Here is a 27,764-nt window from a genome sequence, read left to right as displayed (position 1 = left end):
ATAGTTCTAGTGGGAAATACAACTAGTTGGCAGTGATGATGTAGGTGGAAATAAATCAATTAAATGAAAAGTATTGTAGGATGTGCAGTCGAGGGACATCAGGTCACCCTATTTTTCTGACATTCGGGTGAATGTGGCCTGACATGTAGAACATTGAAGACTACCCTCTGCCATTCTATACAATTGCACAAATGTGCACAAATGCAGTGCTGCCAAATAGTGAGAAGGCAAGATTACCGTCTGCTGGCGTATCTGCTGCAGCTGCTGCTGCTGCTGATCTGCAGAGTGTGGCAGCGAGCGGCGGATCTTCTTGAGGTGCTGTGCCTGGTGCTGCAGCTGCATGTGCTGCTGGTACATCTGCTGCTGCTGTGGTGTCAGGTGCTGTGGGAACAGTGCACCTGATATCTCTCCAAACTCTCCCAACATCTGCTGCTGCTGTCGGAACAGTTGATGTTGTTGCTGCTGTTGAAGCTGCTGCTGCTGGAGTTGCTGCTGCTGCATCTGTTGCATCTGCTGCTGTTGCATCTGTTGCTGCTGCTGCTGTTGTTGCTGCAACTGCTGCTGCTGTTGCTGTGACTGCATCTGCTGTATCCTCTGCTGCTGCATCTGTGCCATGGGTTGCAGCTGGTCTTGTAACTGAGCTGTGTTCATCTTCTGCTGTGTAGCTTGTGGGTACTGCATTGTAGGCTGCTGGAGTCCTTGGCTGTTGGTACTTGGCTTGTCGTCAGAAGGTGATGGGCGTGGTGATGTTCCACCCAAACCTGAGAACATATTGCATGCTCTCTTGAGAAAGGCAGCATTTTTTTATCTATCTGAAGACACAGTCAGTAAAAAACCATATTCTTAGATGATGCAAACATCTAAAGTCAGCAAAAGCCTGCTTGTTTACATCAGAAGGTAAGTCATCTGCTAAATTTTGACTGCTTGGGACAGTACAAGAAGGGAATGCAGAAAGGACCACTTCTGCACCACTTCCTCATTGTTCAGACTATCCTAATCCTCCATTTCAGCACACCCTGAGCATTTTCAGTTAGTTGATCAGTTGTGCAACAGAAAGTTTCAGTAACTCCTGAGCAGAAAATTTCAAAGAAATGAAACGTTTCCACAAAAATTTAATGTCCACAGTTAAGATAAGTCTTATGCAACTCAAGAGATTATATTCCTAAAGATCGATAACATCTCTTTTCACTTTTTAAGGTGCTCTAATAATGTTGATATTTTAAAGCTACAAGATTGAACAGTTTATTTGGTTATTTCCTTGTAGTTGATCCACATACAAAGTGGCTGAATATCATAATGGTATTTAATGCCTCACATAGTCTTCACAATAACTTGATAATACATATGTTTTGCCATTGCCTTTGTCCAGACCGTCTATAGTGTATCTGATATGTAAATGTGCTGTGTGACTGTGAAGAACAGTTATGCAGTGTTGTATAGATTCTGCTGTGTGGTTGTGAAGTATTATGAAACTGAAAGATAAGGAGAAAATTATGCTCAATGATGGCACATGGCTCACTATTCTTCAATGTGACTGAAGGAATCTCAAGGTTAATGACTCCACCTGACAGATGATTACCATCTGATATGTCTTACAGCCCCAACCCGTAATGCAGCGATAACTGGAATTTAAATTATAACATCACTGAATAGTCTGTTGATCAGTCACCACACTCCCTCTCTTTGTTGGTGAAAATCATATGATCAATATTTCCTCCTCCATTAACATTTGAATCAGATACCTGCAGGTAGGCCATGAAGGTGTTAACATAAAAAAAAAACTACAAATAGTACATCTTGACATCTACATGAAGAATTGATAATATGTTCTTACAGTCTCAACATTCACGCTTTCTGTTCCTTTCATTTAGTACTTACTTACATAGACAGTGTATTTTTAGCATGACCAAAGTATCTGTCAGCAATAGATCTAAAATTCACTTTCAAAGATGAACTCATCTACATTGCTAATTATATTTCTTCACACAGACAAATTTGCAATTACATTCATTCTAGACACTGCAAATGATTAGTTTTACTGGTACTGATTTCTAATTCACGTTTACATAAGTCCAATATTAAAAATTAAAATTTTAAATACACTTTCTAGTGATATCCAAACGTAAATGATAAACTCCAATGAATGTTTTAAAATTGTTTTGCATTAAACAGTGGTACAATTTTGTTTATGGTATGTAATGTTGAAATGACTCCTCTGTAAATTTCATGGCCAAATTTCTTTCCCATCTTTCATAAATAGAGCTTGTTCCTCCATATCCAATTACCTCATTGCTAACAGTCTTTAAATCATATTCCTCCATGTTTTATTTTTATGGGATGCAATGCGTGCTCTTGTCAAGTCAGCTAATACTTGAAAGCTTTCTGCTTACAACTTTGTACCAAAGGCAGTCACATGGTTGATGCTAGAAATCTTAAAAAACTAATGAACCATATTTTCTCAGACTTTAAATTATCAACTTATTTGCTATGTATTTTTATCCAAAGTATGACGAGTTAAGGTCAGACAATGGAAGACATTCATGGCTGTGAGTTTGCTTTGGATGAAGAGGTACACAGCTGGATATAATCATGGTTCCACAGGCAATTGAAAACTTTTTTCCATGAAGACAATGACTCTTTCCTCACAGTGGGTAAATGTATTAATAGTAATGGCTATTGCTTTTGAAATACACAGTCCACTCACATTTATCCTTTCAGTGTTACAGACAAGCTCTTTGCATTCTGTGCTGAGATGCTTTTTGTTATGACTGTACCGCTTGCCAAATTCTGGTGCCCATGTCAAGAGATATGAAATAAATGTCATTCAATTTTTGAAAACTATTTGATGAAAAACTTTGATTTTTGTGCATCTTACAGTCTGATATCTTTGCTTGATAAAGGGCTGAATTTATTTTCATTGTATGCCACACTGTGAAAGACAAGTAATTATGTGACACAGGACTCACTACTGCTTGACTATAAGCACGAAATTGATGTGTCACTGATTGATAATGAGGGAAGAAAGCCCTGAAGGATTGATGAATGGACTACATCACTAGTAGGCCACAGTTTAAAGGCATTTGTAGTGAAGGATATGGTGATGCTCATTAGCCAACAGCCTCGATTTTGCAGGAGTATTCATTCATGTCTGGATACTCCTGTGATGTGTTAGGATTCTTACATATTATTAAGGTAAGACCTTAACTGCCGACAATATCACAACACCATGAAAGACAAGTAATTATGTGACACAGGACTCACTTTTGCTTGACTATAAGCAGGATACTGATGTGTCACTGATTGATAAAGAGGGAAGAAAGCCCTGCAGGATTATTGAATGGACCACATCAATAGTAGGCTACAGCTTCTATGTATTTGTAGTGAAGGATCTCGGATATAAACCATGTGCAGTAAATGCTTAGATTCATATTGGTATAATGTGGTGATGTGGTTGATCCTTTTGAGTTTCTTAAGAAAATTGCTGAAACCAAACTGGACATTTCTTCCCTTCTTTGTTGGTTGGTTTAAAAGAGGGGGGAAGGGATCCTTTCTTTGTAAATCTCCAGTATCTGCTATTAGCTCAGTTTGGTACAGGTTCCATAGGTGGGTCTATGTGATTTATTATCCCAACAAATTGTTACACCAAGATAAATGATTCCAATTGTGACTCATTGGCATTGTAGATGTAGTATACAACATTGTTTTCCTTTTTTGTGAAGTGCACAATTTTCACTTATGAACATTTACAGCAAGTTCCCTTGCCCCACTTTGAAATCTTATGAACAGCCGACTGGATAATTGTGCAGCTGTTTTTGGAGAGTACTTTATTATATATAACCACATCATCTGCAAAAAGTCTGAGAGTAGACTACACTAGTAACATTTTTCTGTAATGTTATTAATATACAACATGAACAGCAAGGGTCCATGGGCACACCTGAAGTACATTCTACATCTGTTGATGATCCTCTATCGAGAATAACATGCTGCTGCTTCCCTACCAAGAAATACTTAAACCATTCATACACTGTAAGATGACACTTTTGATAATAATTGAAGCTGGGAAACTGGGTCACATGCTTTTTGGAGGTCAAGAAATGTTGCCTGCCTGACTTACTGGATCCATGGCTCTCATAATTCATGTGAGAAAAGATTGAGTTGGTTCACATGATTGATATTTTTGGAATCCATTCTGATTGGCATGGAGGAGGTCATTCTATTCAAGATATCACATTACATTAGAGTTTGGTTTGTTGATATGATACTGGGAAATAGAAATGAGTCTATGGAGATGATTGATTACAAAACACCAGTATGAATCATCCTAGATTACTACTCAAGAGTATGACACACATTTCAAATAGAATTAATAGGAGATCATGAACATACATAAAAAAGGGAAGTACAAATGGTCACAGGTTTGTTTGACCTAAGGGAGAGTGTCACTGAGGTGCTTCAAGCACATGCTGGAAGTTAGATGCCAACTATCCCACAAAAGCATACTTACAAAGTTTGAAGAATCACTGTTAAGTAATGACTCTATGAATATTCTATAACTCCCTACATATTACTCCCATACACACTGTTAAGACAAGATTAAACTAATTACAGTACATACAGAGGCATTAAAGCAATTATTCCTTTTGCAGTCCATACATCCATGATTCCAGTTGTGACTCATTGGCATTGTAGACGTAGTATACAACATTGTTTTCCTTTTTTGTGAAGTGCACAATTTTCACTTATGAACATTTACAGCAAGTTGGTAAGAAGGTATAACATGTGCTACAATGGGAAGTACCATCTGCCATGCACTTCATAATGGGTTGCAGTTTGTTGATGTAGAGATAGAAGTGGCTATATCAAGTACCTGGAAGGTTTCTTTGAAATAGTCATGCCCAAATTCCTTTCTCATCCTTGTCTAATACTAATATGAGACCTATTACATTTGACCATGTCAGATCATCTCTCATTCCTTTTTTGTGATGTGTAGTATTTTGTTCTTGTTATTATATGTAAGTCCAGGATGAACTGAAGTGGGAGCATGAAATTCATCATTTGAGTATTATCATTTCTTTTGTGTGGCACCAAAGGGCCACCAGGCTTATTGTGCCATCTAACAAAGAAATCTCTATCAATAATTAACTTATTGAGGAGTACGTCAACAGACTGCATACCTTATAATTTCCTCTTAGGTATTTATGCCATTTCAATTAATGCACAAATGAATTATGCCTGAAAGTGTGACAAATACAAAAAATCTGTTTCACATAATAAAATGCAGACAGCAATGAGCAGAAGTGACTTTTCTCAAACCTTCAACAAACTCATATGCTATCACTCCACAAGCCCACAGAATACCCCAGAGCAGTTTGGGATTTAATGTGACATCATTATGAGAAATTTTATTATACTACTTCCTTCCCTTTGTGAGTCAGATGTTTTTGATGAAAAGTTCCTCCATCACTAAGATAATCTGTCTTCATAAGACATAAGTATACTTGCAAACCTGACATATGACTTTACAAATGATCAAGCTGTGAACATGATTTGTAGCACCTTTGCCCCCTGTCATTCGCCCTAGTGGACAATATGTAGGCATTTGATTATTATCGGACTTAGATATGTTGCCAAGATCCTCAATATGTATACATTCATGATTTTGAGACTGAAGTGTGGAACAAGAATAATAGTTTCATAGCTTTTGATTTCATTGCTAATATAGCCAGCAGTTGATTACATGGTTGTCAGTATGTTATATTTGGCTCATACCAACAAAACATCATTAAAATGCAACAGCTGCTGTTAAAAAAGGAGGAAATAGCCGCAGCCCCCAAGAGTTGTGATGGGCCACCACCATTCAATGGTTTGATAAGTATTTGTGTGGAATGAGAAAAACAGTTCTGTTTTGCCCACTGTCATGAAAGGAGACTTATTTCCACTTCCAATGGACAATCATTTTAACATTATGTTGTCTGGCTGTTATCAGACTCTGTTACTCAGTGTGTTATGTTGCATCAATAGACTTGTGTTTATAGTGACTGGATTAGTCAGAATTCATTTTTCTACAGACTTGTGATCTCATGTACCTCATATTTTTCAACTCCTCCTTGTATTTGGACCTCAAGACATGGAACTGCATACATAATTGCATGTGAGGACATTCAGTCACAGCCACGGAGAGTGAGAAAGATAATTGTACATTTATTTCAAAAAAAGTGTTTTGTATTTGGGCTGATCATTTCACAGACTGTTCTCTTTGGTCACCTGCATGTTCAAAAGCAGAACACCAAACATACTGTAGTGTATTACATAAAGTACTGGCTGCTCAGTCAGATGAAATGGTCAGTATTAAAAGTTGATTTCCATCTCAGTCACAATGTATTGTTATTAATGTGTGATCAGTTACAATGCCTTATGCGACATCACCCCATTACTAAATTGATAGTTTCCTGATACGTCAGGATGTGTCCTATCACTGATCCCTCATGTTATGTCATAATTCCATTCCCCCATTTGGCCCCCTTCCAAAAGAGTGCCATTACCAGCATATCACAAAACTCCCACATTAAGAGGTACAATGAAAATACATAAGCCCAATACTCCCTTAGAGTGATTGTTAATGCCATAGATTCCCCATATTACTGGCTTGCCAATGAACTCAACTCTTTTCTTGACAAGCATTGCCATTACCCAGCTACCTATTCCATTAAAAATTGACAAGAGCTCATTGCCTGCTTAAATGATACTTATGTTACAAACAGTGCATACATGGCAAGCTTAGACATCACCAACATGTACACTAATATCCCTACAAAAGAGATTACTCTTATTGGTGAGAATAATTTGAATACAGTACAGTAATGTTGATATATAAGTCATTAATGAGTTCAGTATGCTCATCTGACTGGTCCTTGGTCACAGCTATTTTTGATCTGGGGCTAGTAGTCTTGCCATGGTTTCACCACTCATGAACAAAGTTGCTGTTATTTTCATCATCCACATCAAATCCCAATTTTTTGAAATCAATGCCACCCACAAACACAATATTGTACATTATGGCATTAGATGGATGATCCTTTTTTCACTTTATAATGGCTCAAAGGAACAAATAATCCAATTCCAGCAAGATTTGAATTGTATGCACACCCAAATACATTTTATGTTGTAGCATCAGAGAAACTTATCTCTACATTTCTGCTCATTTTTGCATCTTCACATGGGATGGCCATATGATGTATGTTATCTACAAGAAGGAGTTAATCACCAACAACATTATTCATGAGTCATGTAACCGTCTATACAAGTACAAGGAAGTCACATTGCATGCCATGGCACAGCATTTACATGACATAAATCTTAACAAAGATCTGAAAACAATTAAATATATTGCCCACATTAATGGCTATTCAACACAAGTAATTGATTTTCTGGAATGGCATATTCTGCAAAAGAAGCATTCTGGTATTACCCAGTAGATTCCCCTCACACCCATGAATCAAGACAAGAATAATAAGAAGTAATACAAGTACCATACTTAGGGACTGTATGACTAAAGAAGGCAGATGACATGAAACCCACAATGTAAAGCCACACACGCATTCGGGTGTCTATAAAGTCAAGTGTGGAGACTGTGAGTGCCAATACACAGGCCAAACAGAATGGACATTTGCTGTCAGGTCAAGGAACATCAGGATGTAAGTAATTCAAAATATGCTTTAACCAGTGATCTTAAGGCCTGTAAACACTCAATTCCTGTCATCACCAAGAACCACAGTATCCTCCACCATAATCTGAAAGGACATATACTTGACCTGCTTGAGAGAATTTAAATTTGGCAGGATCTGAACCTGAACCCCAAGTTAATGCTAAACGAACAAAATTTGCTGAAACACAAGTGTATTCTAAATAACTATGGATTTCTAAGTACTAAATGGTGTGCATTTATTCTAAGTCTTCCAAGATTCTATTTTTTTAATAATAGATCAATTGTTTTATCATCGACACTCCCATGCATCATTTTCTTTTTCAGGCTACTCTTTAGCTATCATCTTGTTGCTTGATTGTTGGATGTACTTTGTGTATGCCATCAGTACCCTGTTCCTGCTGCAGTTTTAGTTTTATATTTTATCTTTTTACTGTCATGCATTCCATCATGTTGACTTTTAGGCATTTCCCCATACACTTACAGTTATATATTATACATTTTGTGTCTTAAAGATGATGCTCCCATGTGTCAAAGTTAGTTTATTTTATTTCATTGCAATGACTCTGTTGTTGCATTAATCCTACTTTACCCAACCCCAGGGATCACAACCATTATACATAGGTGTAATTTCTCTTCTGGTTTTCCCTTGTCCTAGTATATAGCCCTTTTACTCCTCACTATCTTTATTATGTCTGGTACTATGTGGATGAAAAGTTTTGTATTATATGTGTACATTGTTACTCTCGTTATGTTTACCATTTCAAGTTTAACTAAGCTTTTTATACTAAGATGTTTTTGCTCTGTAAAGATGAATCTATACATAGCTACTGATCCTTACAGTCAGCATCATTCCCCTATCACATCTCAGCTGTCATTGTTTTATTGCTTAATTTTTAGATATACTGTTATATTTCATCTATAACAACCATTTTAGATGTATGTTTATGTTACATCTCTTTAATGTGACATACTCTGTCATGCTGCTTTTGGGTGTTTTTGCTGATTTCCCATGTTTGTATGTTATTTAATTATTATTATATCTGTAGCTATAGTTTGTATAGATCTTTTTAACCATACTTTTGTAAGTGGACAGACCTGTCAACTCCTTTTCCCACTCTCTCTTGACTACTTACTTCAGTTTCTCACCTCATTGGCTCCATCATCAGTTTCTTCCACTGCCGTGGTCAGCTGGCTACTGGGCTGTCTGCACTGGTCACTTCCTTTGTGATGCTGTCCAGTCAGTCACTGTGTTTGCTGGTCTTACATGTGAGTTTAGGTGCTTTTTTATTTACAGTATTGCTCAGTTCATTTCCATCTGGTACCCCCCTCCCCCAATGTTAATGTTCTTTCCCAGTCCCATGCATTTGTGTGACGTGAGTGCAGTCCCTCATGACTGACTGTCCTGGCTCTCACACATTTATGTTCTCATAATTATGTGAGTACACCATTTTCTACAACTGTAGGTTTCAATTTAGTATGTCAATCCAACAGTACTTGTACATTAGATTACATTAGATGCCCCTCACCTTGTTTGCAGTTGAAGATGAAGCCTTAAGCTCCAAAGCTGGTCATTGAATAAATTAAGAAAATTACTGAAAACTGAAGTGGACTTTCATTCTATAAAAAAAAGTAGACGTCATTGAGTACTGAGTAATGTCATTGAGTACTGAGTTACTAACTTATTACACTATTCAATTATGTCATACAAACAGCTGGGAGCAATAATGCATGGGAATGGAAAATGGAGGAACATGTTGGCTTATTTGCTAGTGATGTGTCACACTTTGTTTCTTGGGTGGTATATTGAAGAACTGGATTTCATCTAAATAATAAAATACTGAAAAATGACTGTATATTCTTTCATAGAATGTGTTTAGTTTGTGAGCTACCATATGCTTTTGGCCCAAAGGGAATAGAGAACAAATATACCAATGGGCATCATAGATATCTCAGTGGTCTTTTCACTTCATGGAAAAGTGCAGAAGAAGTATCAAAAATGGATTCAGAGGCACTCAAATAATGATACTGATTACCTTGAGAAAAAGTACGTACAATGTTTTAACGAAAGGTTGTCAGCCTGAAATATGGAAATATTCTCTTGCCACCCACTTAACATTCCGATGTAGGTATTAAATAAAATATCAAACTAATGACAGTTCACTTAGAGTTGTATCAGTCACTATTCTCAGTGAATGGAATGTAAAGAATGCTTAACAGGAAATTATTTTATTGTAGCGTCATTGCAATGATCTGCAGAGCAGTGATGGAGCAGGTACAGGACAAGGTGGAGATGAGCTTACCAAGAGCCCTGCTGAAGTCTGCTAGCATTCCACTTATGGTCCCTGAGGAGGCCTTAGAAGGTGGTGGTTGTGCTTGTGATGCATCAGACTGGTTGTGTGCAGGTGCCTGTGCCGCCTGCTGCAGCAGCATGCCGCCGCCCTCCTGCAACACAAAGTATGCCTGCCAGCATGTAGCCAATAGTTTCCTCTTGTAACTAAAAATTTGATAACTTAAGAGACATGAACTTAAATGTTCCAGTCAATCAGAGCTACCTGTTACCCCCTCCCCCTCAGTGCATTTCAAGGGTTTATAGTGCAAACTTGGTTACTACAGAAAAGAACTGACAGATGGCTCTGAATATAGGCAGCAAAATACTGAAATCAGTACATACGTACAATAATATTATTACTTTGTTTCCTACTATTTCATTCCTTATACAGTTTATTTCTCTGTTTCAGCTTGTGCAAGTGTAATTTGAAAACATAAATAATTTAAAACATTTTGTATAAGATGAAATTAATTTTGTCATAGAAATTCATACACATGCTACAAAATTTTCCATACATCAGTTAATTACAGAAGATAGATAAAAAATGGCATGGTGCTCAGAACTCATTAAATATTGTCATTTTCAAGAAAATAGTTCAAATCACTGTCCAGTCATTGAGAGTTTGGATTCTGTCTTATCACTATCTCACTTGGACTTGTTTGTTCTAGAGTGGCTCATCCAATAAGCCTACAAATAATTGTACTTAATGCCTCTCATGAATTCTCTCAACTGTTTCCCAGTATTATTGACTGTGATATTTCCTGCGATGTTCACATGCTGTTGCTGAAATTATAAAGTGAGTAATATCTCAAGACTTTGTGGTATGTATCAGAAGAATGAATATGATTTTATGCAGGTCACAAATCATATGCTCTCTGAGATTTACAGGCATTGGTGTAACACATTTGTAACACATAGTCCATCATACCACTAAAAGCTTAAAGATTTGTTGTTATTCATTTATGTACACAAATATTTCCTACATATTCTACCATATAACATTAATTTGGTGATTGTTCATAAATCTGTGACTAATCTTCTTTTCAAGAGTGCATTATTTTAGAATAATAGGAACTGTAATAATTATATATAAAAACAAAGATGAGGTGACTTACCGAACAAAAGCGCTGGCAGGTCGATAGACACACAAACAAACACAAACATACACACAAAATTCAAGCTTTCGCAACAAACTGTTGCCTCATCAGGAAAGAGGGAAGGAGAGGGGAAGACGAAAGGAAGTGGGTTTTAAAGGAGAGGGTAAGGAGTCATTCCAATCCCGGGAGCAGAAAGACTTACCTTAGGGGGAAAAAAGGACAGGTATACACTCGCACACACGCACATATCCATCCACACATACAGACACAAGCAGACATATTTAAATATGTCTGCTTGTGTCTGTATGTGTGGATGGATATGTGCGTGTGTGCGAGTGTATACCTGTCCTTTTTTCCCCCTAAGGTAAGTCTTTCCGCTCCCGGGATTGGAATGACTCCTTACCCTCTCCTTTAAAACCCACTTCCTTTCGTCTTCCCCTCTCCTTCCCTCTTTCCTGATGAGGCAACAGTTTGTTGCGAAAGCTTGAATTTTGTGTATATGTTTGTGTGTCTATCGACCTGCCAGCGCTTTTGTTCGGTAAGTCACCTCATCTTTGTTTTTATATATAATTTTTCCCACGTGGAATGTTTCCTTCCATTATATTGAACTGTAATAATTTAATGATATAAAAATTATATGTGGCTGCTTCCTAAATTTCATGGTTTTGTAATATGACATTAAGCCTTTTCTATGAATGAGTCTTCATATTTCAGCAGTAATATAATGTAGAGTCCATGCCTGAGACACATATTTTTCTTACTTTTATGTATAGTGTATTCTCTCAAAGTATTATTACATATCTTTGTGTAAAATCAACACTAGCATATGCTGATGCCATTTAAGAAATTGATCAGTGTCTAAATGTTACACAATTAATATTATGCCATCTTTTATTGTCAAATGGAAGCAGATGAGAACTGATTTTAGACATATTTCATCCCACTGTTGAGTGGCAGACAAATAGTTGTCTGGTACCAGAGCATGTATTCAATTAACCTGCTACACTTCTTCTAATAAAAATGTATTGCAAATAGTGTCTTATAGGCAAGTACTTGACTTCTGAGATTATGCACAACTAAAGTAAAGCAGATAAAGATCTATTGTCTCAATAACTGTGCAGAAAAGTGAGTTTAGCTAAGTCCAACTTTCTCAAATGTTTGAGACATGTTCCACTCAATGATGTACCAATTAAGCAGCTTATTATGTGTCTACTTATAAAAAATATATTCACTGTATTCAAAATAGTATCTACCAAATCCCAGTATTTTCTACAATTTACAGATGTACTTGAAATTAAGTTAGTGTGAAGAATGCAAATGCAGTATCCCTATAAAACCCCTTAAAGAAATGTTATGCAGTGTACCACAAAATACTGCCTTTTTGTCTGAGCAAGAAGTTTGGGGTAACTGATATGAGTATAAGAAGCCTTATAAGTAAAAGAAAAGATTATTTAATATCAATGCAAGAATGTGTAAGATCAAAAAGTTTATGTGATGGTCTGTCACTTTATCACTGAAAAGTCATAGTACTTGGTCAGATTCACGTTCAAGAATAAAAAATATTACCACATTACTAACAAAATAGTGAAGGTATGGTACTCTGGTGTCTGAGAAATTGTCTCTATGTAAGTTCTGTGATTTCCATTTCACATGAAAAATGCATTTGAGATAACATATGTTCAGTTTTTTTAAAGTGATGATGTTACTACCTAACAATGAAAAATCTAGGATGGGATAATGACAATACTATGAAAAGAAAAGATTCCTAATCACCATATAGAGGGGATGTCAAGTCACAGATGGCCACAAAGAAAAGACTGCTATACATTTAAGATTTTGGACAAAAGGCCTTCTTCTGAAGTAGAAAACACACAATCATTCACACAAACACAACTGAGGCACATGTGACCATGGTCACAGGCTGCTGAACTCTGGAGTCTGGTCACAGCAAAGTCAGGCCCCAGTGGCCAGCAACAGTGGTTATGTGTGCCTCAGTTGTGCTTGTGTGAACAAGTGTGGTTTTCCTACTTTCAAAGAAGGTATTTTGACCAAAACTCAAATGTATGACAGTCTTTTTGTTGTGCCTATCTTTGATTCAATGTCTCCTCTATAACAGAAAATTCAGTCTATTCTTTTCATGATATTGTCATTTGTGTTAATATCTGCAATGTATATTGAAGAGCCAAAGAAACTGGTACACCTGCCTAATATTGTGTAAGGCTCCTGTGAGCACACAGAAGTGTCGCAATGTGACTTGGCGTGGATTCAACTAATGTCTGAAGTAGTGCTGCAGAGAACTGATACAATGAATCCTGCAGGTCAGTCCATAAATCTGGTACAGTATGAGGGGATGGAGATTTCTTCTGAACAGTATTTCCCAGTTATGCTCAATAATGTTCAAGTCTGGGGAGTTTGCTGTCCAGTGGAAGTGTTTAAACTCAGAAGAGTGTTTCTGGAGCCACTCTGTAGCAATTCTGGATGTGTGGGGTGTTACATTGTCCTGTTGCAATTGCCTAAGTCCATTGGAATGCACCATGGATTCATGAGGTTGTCTCCATACCCATACATGTTATCCATTAAATACAAGTTGAAACAAGACTTGTTCAAATAGGCAACATGTTCCAGTCATCAACAGTCCAATGTCAGTTATGATGGGCACAGCTGAGGCATAAAGCTTTGTGTGATGCAGTCATCAAGGGTAGACAAAAGCCCATATTGGTGATGTTTCATTGAATGGTTCACATGGCGACACTTGTTGACAGTGCAGCATTGAAATCAGCAGCAGTTGTCATTGGTCCCGTTCTTGTACGATCTTTACCTGGCCACAGCAGTATCAGAGATGTGATGTTTTACCATATTCCTGATATTCATGGTACACTTGTGAAATGGTCGTAAGGGAAAATTCACACTTCATTGCTACCTCAGGGATGCTGTGTCCCACTGCTCATGCACTGACTATAACACCACATTCAAACTTACTTAAATTTTGATATCCTGCCATTGTAGAAGCAGTAACCAATTCTGACAACTGTGCCAGACACTTGTTGTCTTATACAGGCATTGCTGTTTACGTCTCTCTGTATTTGAATATGCATGCCTATACCAGTTTCTTTGGTGCGTCAGTGTATTTTCTGTTGGAAACACAACCACCCACACTTACAAGGTAAAGATAGAGTGACATCCTCAAATAATAGAATCTTAAAATTTGCATCCAAAAACTCAAAATTCAGAAACATTGTGTGGAATGCAGTGTAAAACTAACACATTTGCCATGTATCCATACTGAGAGAAACAGCTTTAAGCAGACTGTCTATAGAAAATGATAATAGCAAAAGCTGAACTGAAAGGCTTGTCAGTGCAATTATATATGTTTTTCTAAAGCTTTTTTTATGGAGACTGTGAAGTTATTTTGCACAAGGGTCTGGCAAAAGCAAAGTAATTGCTCAACAAATAGCACCCTCATTTATGTACAGGTTTGCACAAAATCGTATAATTTGTACATCAGATAAAATCTCAAAATATCTAAAACAAGTTGATTGTAGAATAAACTGTGACAGTTTCTACAGCCTTGTGCTTAAATCAGACATAAGTAAGAAAAAAATTAAATTCTCTGCTTCAGAAATAAGGGTAAAGTGAATCTATTATATTAATCTGACCACTAAATGTAGTACAGAAAATCAATGGGAGAACTGCATTGATTATCATGCACTTTTCTGAAGTTGCACACTAAGGTTTCTCAGTGATTCATTATGTTTGTATAGAGAGCCTACTTTGACGTATCTGCCATTCTACAGTGCTTTTTGAGCAAATGATTTCATTCCTTTAAGTGGACTCTAGATTAGTTTTCAATTTTTGCATCATGAAATCAGTTCCCATAATTTACATTTCAGTATATCTTATTAATTCCTAAGAATTTACATAGTTATAACCATATTTTTTATACATAAAGTAAGGTATTCATTTTATAACTATTGGTTCCCATGTGGACTGTGCATTTCATTGCTGCCTAAAATGATAAAGGCATTGCATTTTAATTCTAATGGGTAAACCTGAAGTCTAACAAACCACAGTGAAGACAAAAAACATGCATATCTTCATGACACATAGCTAACAATACATTTCTCTGAAATATATTTGTTGAATTATGTTTCTCTAGAAGATATGATATTTGTAGAAGTGCATGAGTCACCAGAAACATATTTCTAAAAATAATGATTTGTCACATAGCAAATTTTATAGATGAAAGTTGTTACATTAAGATGAACTACATACTCAAATTAACTCACTACTATGCAAATGTCAAGTGGGCCCAGGAAATGACCTGGGGGGGTCTCTGCAGACATCATGAGACTCTGACATAAAATGGGGGTGATAACGCGATTACAAGAACTCAGCAAGAGAGTTCTCACAGCCTCTGTCACCTCAATTCTGCAACTTCCTACCTACACGTGGTGCCCCTGTTAAGCCAAGCAACTCAGCGGAAGGTTGGGTAACCAACCCCAGCGGGAAACTGAGTCGGTGAGCAAATAGGAGTTGGAGGACAGTGGAAGGCAATGGGAAACCACCACTGAACTATCCCAAGAAAACACCATGGCTTCGCTCAGCTCAAAATGTTCTGGAGTTTCAAGTTCCCCGATCGGATCTCCGGGGGGAACCAGGTTGAGAGGAGCTTCACGAAGAGTAAGATGGTGCAAAGAGAAGCACTGCATAGGAACATGGAATGTAAGATCCATGTATCAAGGAAAACTAGACATAGTGAAGAGAGAGATGGAGAAAATTAACATCGACATATTGGGAATAAGCGAAGTGAGGTGGACTGGCATGGGAGAATTTGCTTCAGATGGCCATATGGTGTATTATTCTGGGGATGATAACAACAGAAGTAATGGAGTGGCCTTCATAGTTAGTGATAAAGTGAGAAAAGCTGTAATGGGATGCAAATATAAAAATGATAGAATGATGTCCATCGGACTTCAAGGTCAGCCCCTCAACATCACAGTAATTCAAGTTTATGCACCAACAACCGATGCTGAAAAGGAAATTATTGACCAGTTCTATGGAGATTTACAAGAATTACTACTGTCAACACCAAAAAAGGATATCGTCTTCATAGTTGGAGATTGTAATGCAAAAGTGGGAAATGAAGCTGTAGAAGGTATAACAGGGAAATATGGTCTTGGTACAACAAATGAAGCTGGACAGAGACTCCTAGAATTCTGCCAAGAAAATTCATTGATAATTACTAATACAATGTTTCAAATACCAAAATGACACCTATATACCTGGACTTCGCCAGATGGCCAACACCGGAACCAAATTGATCACATACTTTGTAATCAGAGGTGGAAGAGCGCGGTTCAGTCAGTTACAAGAGACCTGGGGCTGACTGCGGATCAGATCATGAGCTCCTGATGGCAAAATTTTGGCTGAAACTTCAGAATGTAGCAAAAAGTATCCCAACTTGCAGATACGACCTTAACTCTATACCCTCCGACTATGCTGTAGAGGCACAAAATGTATTACAGCTGGAGGACAAAAGCTTGCAAGAGATGTGGACAGAAGTAGCTAATACTGTCAAGGAGGCCGCAGAGAAACACATTCCCAAGAAAAGGAACAGTAAGAAGGCTAGATGGCTATCAGTTGAGGCACTGCAAGTTGCAGAAGAACGAAGGAAAGCAAAAATCAAGGGAGATAGATCAGCTATGTTTGAATTAAATAAAGATTTTCAGAAATTAGCTAGAAGAGATAAAAATATATTCTTTAATGAACAGTGCTAGGAAGTTGAAGAGAGTAACGGAATGGGGAAGACAAGAGATCTTTATAAGAAAATTAGAGAAATTAAAGGAAAATTCCAGGAAAAAATTGGAATGATAAAAGATAGAAACGGGAAAGATCTGAGTGAAGCAGGGGATGTTAAGGAAAGATGGGCAGAATATGTAGAAGACCTATACAAGAAAGAACTGCATCATGACAGGGCTCCTACTGCTGATGTTAATGTTAATTTAGAACTAGAGCCAGATATTTTGGAGAGCGAAATCCAGTGGACCCTTGAAAATATGGCTGATAACAAAACTAGTGGACATGATGAAATACCAGCAGAATTGTTTAAAGTCACTGGAAAGGATGCAGTGAAAGTGCTGCACTCAATATGTCAAAAAATATGGATCATGCAGCAGTGGCCAGAAGACTGGAAAAGATCAGTATTCATCCCCATTGCAAAGAAGAAAAGTTCTAAAGAATGCTCAGATTACCGAACAATCACACTTATTTCACATGCTAGCAAAGTTATGTTGAAAATCTTACAAAATAGACTTCACCAATATCTAGATTGGGAGCTACCAGAAGAACAAGCTGGATTTAGGAAAGGAAGAGGAACTAGAGATCAAATTGCTAACATCCGGCGGATTATGGAAAAAGTGAGAGAATTCCAGAAAGATGTGTATCTCTGCTTTATTGACTATGCCAAAGCCTTTGACTGCGTCGATCACAACAAATTATGGAACGTACTGAAAAACATGGGTGTACCAGATCACCTCATTCATCTGATATGGAGTTTATACCTAGACCAAGAAGCCACGGTGAGAACTATGTATGTAACAACGAAATGGATAAAGATTCAAAAGATTCAGAAAGGGGTCCCGCAAGGCTGCATACTGTCACCGTACTTATTCAATCTGTATGCAGAACATGTTATGAGGAATGAAAGGCTAGATGAAGGAGAAACAGGAATTAAAATAGCTGGAATAAATGTAAACAACCTCAGGTACGCAGATGATACGATCCTGTTGGCAGAAAGTGAAGAAGATTTGAGAACACTCTTACTGAAGGTGAAAGACGAAAGTGAAAAGGCCGGTCTTATGCTGAATGTGAAGATTACAAAAATTATGGCAACTACACCTACCAATTCGTGGGATATAGCAGGAGAAACCATGGAGGTAGTGACCACATTCAGTTATCTCGGTTCCCAGATCTCTGCTGATGGCGACTGCAGCCATGAAATCCGAAGATGCCTGTTGCTCGGTAGACAGGCGATGTCAAACCTTGACAAGGTTATAAGGTCCAGAGATATAACACTAGCAACAAAGATCTGTATTGTGAGGGCTATGGTCTTTCCAGTTGTGATGTATGGATGTGAGACCTGGACCATTAGAAAGGCTGAATGGCGAAGAATTGACTCCTTCGAATTGTGGTGTTGGAGGAAATTTCTTAGAGTTCCATGGACTGCAAAGAGCACCAACAGATCAATATTGGAGCAAATTAAACCAGATTTCTCCCTGGAAGGTGTAATGTTAAAACAAAAGCTGACCTACTTTGGACACACAATGCGAAGGCATGCCTCGCTGGAAAAAACATTAGTGCTGGGGAAGATTGAAGGAACTAGAAGAAGAGGACGTCAGAGGATGAGATGGATTGATGGCATCACAGAAGCAATGTGTTAGAACCTGGAAGGTCTACGGGAGAAAGTGCAAGACAGGAAAAAGTGGCGTGATTTGGTTCATGGGGTCACGAAGAGTCGGAACCGACTAAACGAATAGAGAGAGAGAGAGAGATGCAAATAAGTATATATAGATGATTTAAATGACAAACAGCATTATGTGGAAGTTATGTTATAGGTATCAGGGGTGTGCAGGAAGTGTTCTGTGTATTACATGTACAACAGCTGAGAAAGCTGCCAGTTAAATTGTCTTTTACAAAGAACAGAATACAGCAGTAGACTGTGGCAAGCAAGCCTCATACATATGGTGAAGCCCGTAAGATGCTCATATGTTGCCTCTGTCATTAGTACCTGCTAATAATGGATGGACAATGGTATGATGCTGGACATTCATGACTCATACAAAGAATTTGACTTTTGCTCTCTCAGTAAAGAAGAATATTTGGGATTCTATACTGCAGCCAATAGTGAAGTACATTGTCAGTCAGGGCATAAACATTTTGCACCCAAGTCATTCTGTATTGTTGTCCTATGGATTAAACAAGAGATGAATTAAACAAGAGATGAATTAATCATTTCCCCTTGATAAGCAGAGACAGTAATTCTCAGAGCAGAAAGAGGAAAGTTATTGTTTTCCTTGTACTTGGGTCTACAGCTATCAAATATTAATTGAAAGACAGTATTCATAAAATGAAAGACATCTTTTTGGAAATTTAAGATTGATCTGTAGAACAATCAAAACAAGTTGCACTGTCAGATAAATCACACTTTCTCCTGTGTCTAGTTGACAATTTTTTATTATACTCCACCTTTTGTGAAAGTGATTGCTGGAGCCATGTACCTCATGACATACTGGGTTTAATAGTGACATTATGAAGCTGTGGATGGCATGGTCTTGAATCTCTTCAGGTCTGAATTTTTCTTACAGAAGGTGCCATTCCATGTAAAGACTATTGTAATACACACATCAAAAAAAGTTTTGCATCACCTTGGCTCCAAGAGTTCCGGAACCTGTACAGAAAATTGGAATAGAGATCAACATAAACATCATTTCTGCCCTTTTTGCATGTTGTACCACCATACCATCATACAGCGAGACCTTCAGTGGTGGTGGTCCAGATTGTTGTACACACAAGTACCTCTAATACCCAGTAGCACCTCCTCTCGCATTGATGCATGCCTGTATTCGTCATGGCATACTGTCCACAAGTTCATCAAGGCACTGTCGGTCCAGATTGTCTCCTGCATCAATGGCATGTTTGATAGGGTTCATGTCTGGAGAACATGCTGGCCACTGTAGTCGAGCAATGACGTTATCCTGAAGGAAATCATTCACAGGATGTGCATGATGGGAACGTGAATTGTCGTCCATGAAGACAAATGCCTCGCCAATGTGCTGCAAGTTGCACTATCAGTTGGAGGATGGCATTTACGTATTGTACAGCCATTACAGCACCTTCCATTACAGCACCTACCATTACCATCAGTGGTGCACGTCAGCTCCACATAATGCCACCCCAAAACATCAGGGAACCTCGGACAGTGTGTCTAAGGCATTCAGCCTGACCGGGTCGCCTCCAAACACGTCTCCGACAATTGTCTGGTTGAAGGCATACGTGACACTCATTGATGAAGAGAACGTGATGCCAACCCTGAGTGGTTTATTCAGCATGTTGTTGGCCCCATCTGTACTGTGCTGCATGGTGTCATGGTTGCAAAGATGGACCTTGCCATGGACGTCAGGAGTGAAGTTGCTCATCATGCAGCCTATTTTGCACAGTTTGAGTTGTAACGTGTCGTCCTCTGGCTGCACAAAAAGCATTATTCAACATTGTGGAATTGCTGTCAGGGTTCCTCCAAGCTGTAATCTGTAGGTAGATGTCATCCACTGCAGCAGTAGCCCTTGGTTGGCCTGAGCAAGGCATGTCATTGACAGTTCTTGTCCCTCTGTATCTTCTCCATGTCCAAACAAAATCACTTTGGTTCATTCCGAGACGCCTCGCACTTCTCTTGTTGAGAGCCCTTCCTGGTACAAAGTAACAATGTGGACATGATCAAACCACAGTATCGGCCGTCTAGGCATGGCTGAACTAAAGACAACATGACCTGTGTACCTCCTTCCTGGTAGAATGTCTGGAACTGATCGGTTGTCAGAGCCCCTCTGTCTAATAGGCACTGGTCGTGCATGGTTGCTTACATCTATGGGCAGGTTTAGTGACATTTCTGAACAGTCAAAGGGACTGTGCCTGTGATACAATATCCTCAGTGAACATCTATCTTCAGGGGTTGTGGGAACCGGGGTGATGCAAAACTTTTTTTGATGTGTGTATAATTACTTTATTATTATTATTATTAGTATTATCATATTTCTAATATTATTTTTATTTATACACAAATGCATCACTTAACAGCCAATATACACTGAAGAGCCAAAGAAGCTGAAATATGTGCCCAATTCTGTGTAGGGTCTCAGCGAGCATACAGAAGTGCCAAAACACGATGTGGCATGGACTCAACTAATGTCCGAAGTAGTGCTGGAGGAAACTGACACAAGGAATCCTGCAGGGCTTACCATAAATCTGTAAGAGTATGAGGAGGTGGAGATCTCTTCTGAACAGCACGTTGTAAGGCATCCCAGATACCTTCAAAATGTTTATGTCTGGGGAGTTTGCTGGCCAGCGGAAGTGTTTAAATGCAGAAGAGTGTTCCTGGAGCCACTCTGTATCAATATCTGAATGTGTGGAGTGTCACATTGTCCTGCTGGATTTGCTCAAGTCTGCCAGAGTGCATAATGGACACAAATGGATGCAGGTGATCAGACAGGATGCTTACATCGATGTCACCTATCAGAGTTGTATCTAGACATATCAGGGGTTCCATATCACTCCAACTGCACAGGCCCCACACCATTATAGAGCCTCCACCAGCACGAACAGTCCCCCTGCTGACATGCAGGGTCCATGGGTTCACAATGATGTCACCACACCTGTGCACATCATCTGGTTGATACAATTTGAAATGGGACTCATCCAACCAAACAACATGTTTACAGTCATCAACAGTCCACTGTTGGTGTTGATGGGCCCAGGTGAGGTGTAAAGCTTTGTTTCATGCTGTCATCAAGCGTACACAAGTGGGCCTTCAGCTCCAAAAGCCCATATCGATGATGCCTTGTTGAATGGTTCACACGCTGATGCTTGTTGGTTCCCCAGCATTGAAATCTGCAGTAATTTGCAGAAGGGTTGCACTTCTGTCATGAATGATTCTCTTCAGTTGTCGCTGATCCCATTTTTGCAGGATCTCTTCTCAGCTACAGTTATGGCAGAGATTTGATGCTTTTCTGGATCCTGATTCCTGATATTCATGATACTCTCATGAAATGGTCATACAGGAAAATCCACACCTCATTGCTACCTCAGTGATGCTGTGTCCCATCGCTCGTCAACCGACTATAACACCACATTCATTCTCTCTTGAGAGAATTTTCTTGCTGATAGAGTGAGTCTATAAACTATAACATAAAACTAGTTATGAAGTCCAGTATATGATCTATTGTAGGATTTTAGCACCTATTTTCATACGTAATGTATTTGCTCGTCATGGAATTGTTTCTACAACAGCCACTAATATTTACAGGATTGTTTCACGAATGACTCAGAAAGAATCTGCCAGTGTTCAGAAAATGGTATTAATAGGAGTTACAAGTACATATTTTCAAAGTAACTAGACAGCTCTATTTGTTAAAGTTTTTGAAGCATTCCATTTACATCACATGTAGATGAAAAATACTGACCTAATCTTCTGGTGTGGGTTTATTATCGGGTTTTCAATAATGTTTCACAAGTGTCAGTTTCATCATCATTACATTTATACACCTTATCTGAGTCAGAACATAATACTATTTTCAATGAAGGTCAATGAGAGATTTTTGTACTTGAATGACTTTACAATTAATGTGACAGAACCATTACTTTAATCCCTCTCTTATAATTCAACATTTTCAATTTATTGTAAGGCTGTCATATTTCAATGGTTGTAGATCTCTTATGCTTCAAATATAATGTTGTGTAGCTGGTAGGAAAACGATTGATTTTAGTACAGTTTGTGTTTAAAATTATTATTATCTGTCATTATTATCTGCACAAAAATTGAAAATTATTCTTGAATTATTCTCTGTGTTAATGTGGTACAGGATTTGGTATGCTTGCTATTCTGAGTAAAATTAAGTTGCAAACACATATCTCTAAAGTCAATGTACCTGAGAAGCACTTTTTCCTTTGAACTACGCGTAGCAATGAGTATTCAGTACTGACATGCAGTAAGAGGTAGAAGAGAAGTTAAAATAGATTTTCATGCATACATTATGTAATACTGGGCGCTGTGAGGATATCGTATTACAGTTGTGTTATATGGCTAACACCATTATATTACAATTTGTGTTGAAGGATTACTATGGCAATCCATCCTATTATAATGTAATACTGCAACAGTAGCAGGAGATCTATGTAGCAATATTAATTATTTAACTTTCTTGTTTTCTGATAGAGGACCAAGAGACTCCAGCTGTTTGTAAAAATTTTTGATGTCACTAATGTAAGGAGTAAAAATGTCTGTATTTGTCCCATTAAACAACTTGTAATGCTCCAAGTATCTGTAAATAATACAACAAATCTACTAGTACTGTTCCTTCAGTAACTGTTAAACATATTTACATCAGGAACTGATCCATTTCTAAAACTGAAGTATTTGGTGTGCTGTTTCATTGTGAGTTTTATGCAAGTATAGATCTGTTTATGTGGTTGGTCTGACACTAATAGTTTCCATTCGTTGTTCAGTTCTGAAATGCCGTATCTAGTGACATATCACCTATATGGAGAAAGTAGAGTTTTTCATGAAATTTAAACTTATTATCAGATTATTTGTATGTGATTATTTCCTTGGAAAGCCATACCATCTGAGAGCACTCAATGGGGAATGGTAAGCAATTTCAACATAATTCTTGAATAAGATTTCAATAATCACTACTGCAAAAGACCCACTATTACAGTTTGTTGTGTGTGTGTAAAATAAACAAACAGACATATAGCTAAACTGAGAGAGGGAAATGTCACTTGTATTGATGCCAGAATGTACCAACATTCTGGGTATAATAATCTGAGGAAACTACAAAATGTAAATATCTCCTGTCTGTTTCAAATATCAGTAATATTTTCTTGTTTTTAGGTTATTTGTATGATATCAGTAAAAAAGGGAACTTGTGAAATAATTTTCTGTCACTTCTCTTATGAATGTCTATGTAAGGTATGAAATGGGTGTGTTATTGTTATATACTTCTAAAATGTTTATAAAACCAACACTGCAAATCTTTTGAATGTAGCTTATGGTGGATGTGCCTGTATTGGTGTACAGAAGTCTCCTTGGTTTTGGTGAATGTGCATGCAGATAATAGAGTTTTCTTTATGCATCAGTGCATGCAGGCTCTTGATGAATTCATTTTCTGATGGCAGAAGGTATCTACATTGGCAGGGAGGAGGTTACCTGGAACCGCTGCATCAGCTCTTGTTCTGCTGTCTCTAGCGATGGGGACACATCCAGGATTGGCGATAGGTCTGTCACAGGAGACCATTCAGCAGGTTCAGATCTAGCTGCTCGGGCCTTCCTATTAGCTGGAGTCTTCTGTGGCAGAAATGATAACTGACTGGCTAGGAGCCATGGAGAGGCCAATGGGGTCGTATTTGACAGTTTCAAGTGGGAGGAAATACTGATACTCTGAACCATCCCCAGACTGGGCACAGATTAAGAACTGAGTAAGAATGAAGAATATAAATTAAGCTACATGTCACTGAAACTACAGTAAGGACTGACTGGATTGAAGATTTCACAAAACTACAGTGCTAAAATAGACTACAAAATTTCTATACTAAATTATGATAATAAAGGAAGTGCAAATATCGAAAAATATGAAAATTGCATACTACTGATAGCAAGTTATATTTAAATTTTGCATCACTACACTATGATTTCTAACAGTTTGTCTGCTATGCTTAATCAGTTGTATGAAATTTGGAAATTCGTTAAGTATAGTTGATAGGAAAGCATGCAGTTACAGGGCATTCAGAAGTATTTACAAACCTGAGCAGCACTGAACTTGGATTTGGCTTTCGTTTGCTGCAACATTTGCACCTGTTTCTGAAACTGTTCCTGCTGCTCTTGTTGCTGTTGCTGCTGTATTTGCTGCTGCTGTATTTGTTGCTGCTGCATTTGTTGCTGCTGCAGATGTTGCTGCTGGATGTGTTGTTGTTGCATCTGTTGCTGCTGAATTTGTTGTTGTTGAATTTGCTGTTGTTGAATTTGTTGTTGCTGCATTTGCTGCGGTTGCAACAACTGCTGCTGCTGCTGCTGCTGCTGCTGCTGTTGGGACACAAGCTGTGGCTGCTGTTGATGAAGAAGTTGCTGTTGTTGGTGCTGCTGAATTTGTTGGTGTGATGCTGCCTGTTGTACTTGCATGAGTTTTTGTTGCTGTTGTGCTTGTTGTTGCAACTGCATTTGTTGTTGTTGCAGTTGTTGCTGTTGAAGTTGCTGTTGTTGTAACTGTTGCTGCTGCAGCTGCTGCTGCTGTTGTTGTAACTGCTGTTGTTGCTGTTGCAGTTGCTGTTGTTGTAGCTTTTGTTGTTGCAAGAGTTGTTGCTGATGTTGAAGTTTTTGATGATGGGCTTGTTGCTGAGTTAATTGTTGTACTTGTTGTTGCTGCATGATATTTTGTTGCTGTATGTCATGCTGCTGTGCCTGCTGTGTTTGTGGCTGTTGTTGCTGCGGCTGTTGTAATTGGTGCTGCTGCTGCTGTTGTAATTGGTGCTGCTGCTGCTGTTGTTTTTGTATTTGCAACTGTTGTGTTAATTGATGGTGTTGGGAGCCATTTTTCAGGTACATTGATGATGAGAACTCTGAAACTGAATCACCCATCTGAAAATAAAATGAAAATGTTATGTTTCTTCTTGAGACTCTACACCTTCAAATTACTATCAAAGGAAATTGAAGAATGCATACTGAATTACTTCAAGATTTTCCCAAAATAATTCTTATATAAAGCTACTATTGTATCACACATTTTCTTTTATACTGAAAATACAACAAAAATATTCATCATAATAACCCTTGTTAATCTCTTGCAACCTAGTTTTCAGCTCACTGTCTTAAGATCTATGTTTGCTGTTGTACTGAAGACAACTAAGAGCCATAAAAGAAATATCTTTACATCTGATAATATCTATAGCCAGTTGGTCCCTACATATTGCAGTTAACAATATTAGTACAAGAAGCTCACAAGAACGAATGTACATATATATGTATTTTAGAGACTTGTGCAAAGCATAATATTATGTGTTAGACATTCAATTTGATGCATCATTGTAACTTAGCAATTAGATAAATATGTGTTACTGTAAACAACTTTATTTGCATTTAATAATATGGACATCTACCTCTGGCTCTGTATTCACACCCAAAAAAATGATTGTAAGATACTAGAAGAGAAAAGTTCATACAATTTAAATATTTATCCTTTTTCATGTGCAGCATGTGGCCTGTGGGAAATTGCCTCTTATATACATCTGCGTATGCTTCTGTTAATCCAATCATATTTCCAAAATTTGAAGAGTGTTGTGTTAATCTTCACTAAAAACCAATTCTATACGTTATGGAAATATATTTTAAGGAAAACACAACATCTTTCTCCATGAATCTGTGTATTTAAATTTTATGGCTCTTTATTGTGTTATATGAAGACACAAATTCCTTACCAGACTGTCATTCTTTCCTTAATGAATTTGTTGTATTCAGTAGGTCCCATCATTGAAAAGAACTTTCAGACCCACTGATGTATTCAAAGTACACATTTACACTCTAACTGTGAATAACCAAGGACACTAATCTTGGCAGAAGTGAGCAGTATCAATATTTTCTTTTATACTGAAAATACAACAAAAATATTCATTATAATAACCCTTGTTAATCTCTTGCAACCTAGTTTTCAGCTCACTGTCTTAAGATATATGTTTGCTGTTGTACTGAAGACAACTAAGAGTAGATAACCACACATAAATAATTTAGGTACGAAGGGGACCACTCACTGAATAACAGAAGTGTTGAGTCATTAAAAGTCACAAACAAATGAGAAAAAAAAATACTCACATGTTTTCTTTCTTGTTCAGGTGTGCCTGTCGATGACTCAATGCTTTTGATATCTGGTAAGTTGTCTCTCTTCTAAATTATTTACATTCTGCCACAATTTTCCTTACCCTATAGATAGCCCTATGTCTTGTAGAAGCCTTTTTAAGGAACTTAAAACTCTAACACATGCTTTCTGATAGAAGTACTCATTAATGATTTTTGTTGCTAATAGTTAGTATCAGTTTCAGCTGAATGATAACAAATCCAAAAGTAATTTTCATGTGTATTTTGCCTTTGTGCCTAGAGCTCATCATAGATTTCTGTACTTTAGAGCAATGGTATTCAACGAGCTTTCATCTAACATAAGTCAAGGAATTGGGGATCCTAATTAATTCAAAAGAAAATTAAAAACATTATTTGAATTTCTAGATTTCAAGATCGAAAAGTTCTGCAAAATATGGAGCAAATATCATTGTTCACTGCGAAGCTCTATGAGCAGTAGTAATGGGTTATAAAGAGGAGTTCATGTTTACCAACATAAGTAATTAATCTCTTTGAAAAATTCACATCCAGTCAAGCAAATATAAACCTGGCATGAATGTGAATAGCATTAGGTATTACAGTGATAGTTCATTGCAACTGCAATGTATGGATTAAGGTTCTAATGAATAAAAGCATGATTGTCCAGTGTTAATTCCAAAGCGAACCTACCCCAGTGATAGGGTTTACATCTTAACTTATTGTCTTCCTCTGGCACTTGATAGCTCCTAATTTTGTCCCCATTTATTGAACATACAATTTTCTGTTTCAGTTTTGTAGTCATGTAGAAGATTTGGAGGCTAAAAGGAAAGTATGGGGTTTAATTGAGGAAAAATACATACAAATTCCCCAGTTTTTATTATTATTATTATTATTATTATTAAAAGTTAAGGACCCAAAGTCATGGTCAGATGTCAATGTAACTTTGATTGGAGTTGCAATTGTCTGTGACAGGTATAACGGCCACCAGAATGCATTAGTGATTTT

The 27,764-nt window shown here is 37.7% G+C and overlaps 1 protein-coding gene across 1 annotated transcript in view; it reads right to left on the bottom strand.

The window, feature by feature from the left end:
* The window catches only part of LOC126471469 (uncharacterized), a 268,925-nt gene that overhangs the window by 203,503 nt on the left and 37,658 nt on the right, over positions 1–27,764 (bottom strand). The window contains exons 4-6 of the mRNA XM_050099666.1: positions 24,702–25,532; positions 10,009–10,150; positions 238–761 (exon numbers count right to left, since the gene is read on the bottom strand). Of these exons, the coding sequence (XP_049955623.1) occupies positions 238–761; positions 10,009–10,150; positions 24,702–25,532 (1,497 nt within the window). The remainder of the gene's footprint in view (positions 1–237; positions 762–10,008; positions 10,151–24,701; positions 25,533–27,764) is intronic.

The sequence above is a fragment of the Schistocerca serialis genome, chromosome 3, assembly GCF_023864345.2.
Source record: "Schistocerca serialis cubense isolate TAMUIC-IGC-003099 chromosome 3, iqSchSeri2.2, whole genome shotgun sequence".
Lineage (NCBI taxonomy): Eukaryota > Metazoa > Arthropoda > Insecta > Orthoptera > Acrididae > Schistocerca > Schistocerca serialis.
This window is presented reverse-complemented; position numbering and strand designations above follow the sequence as displayed.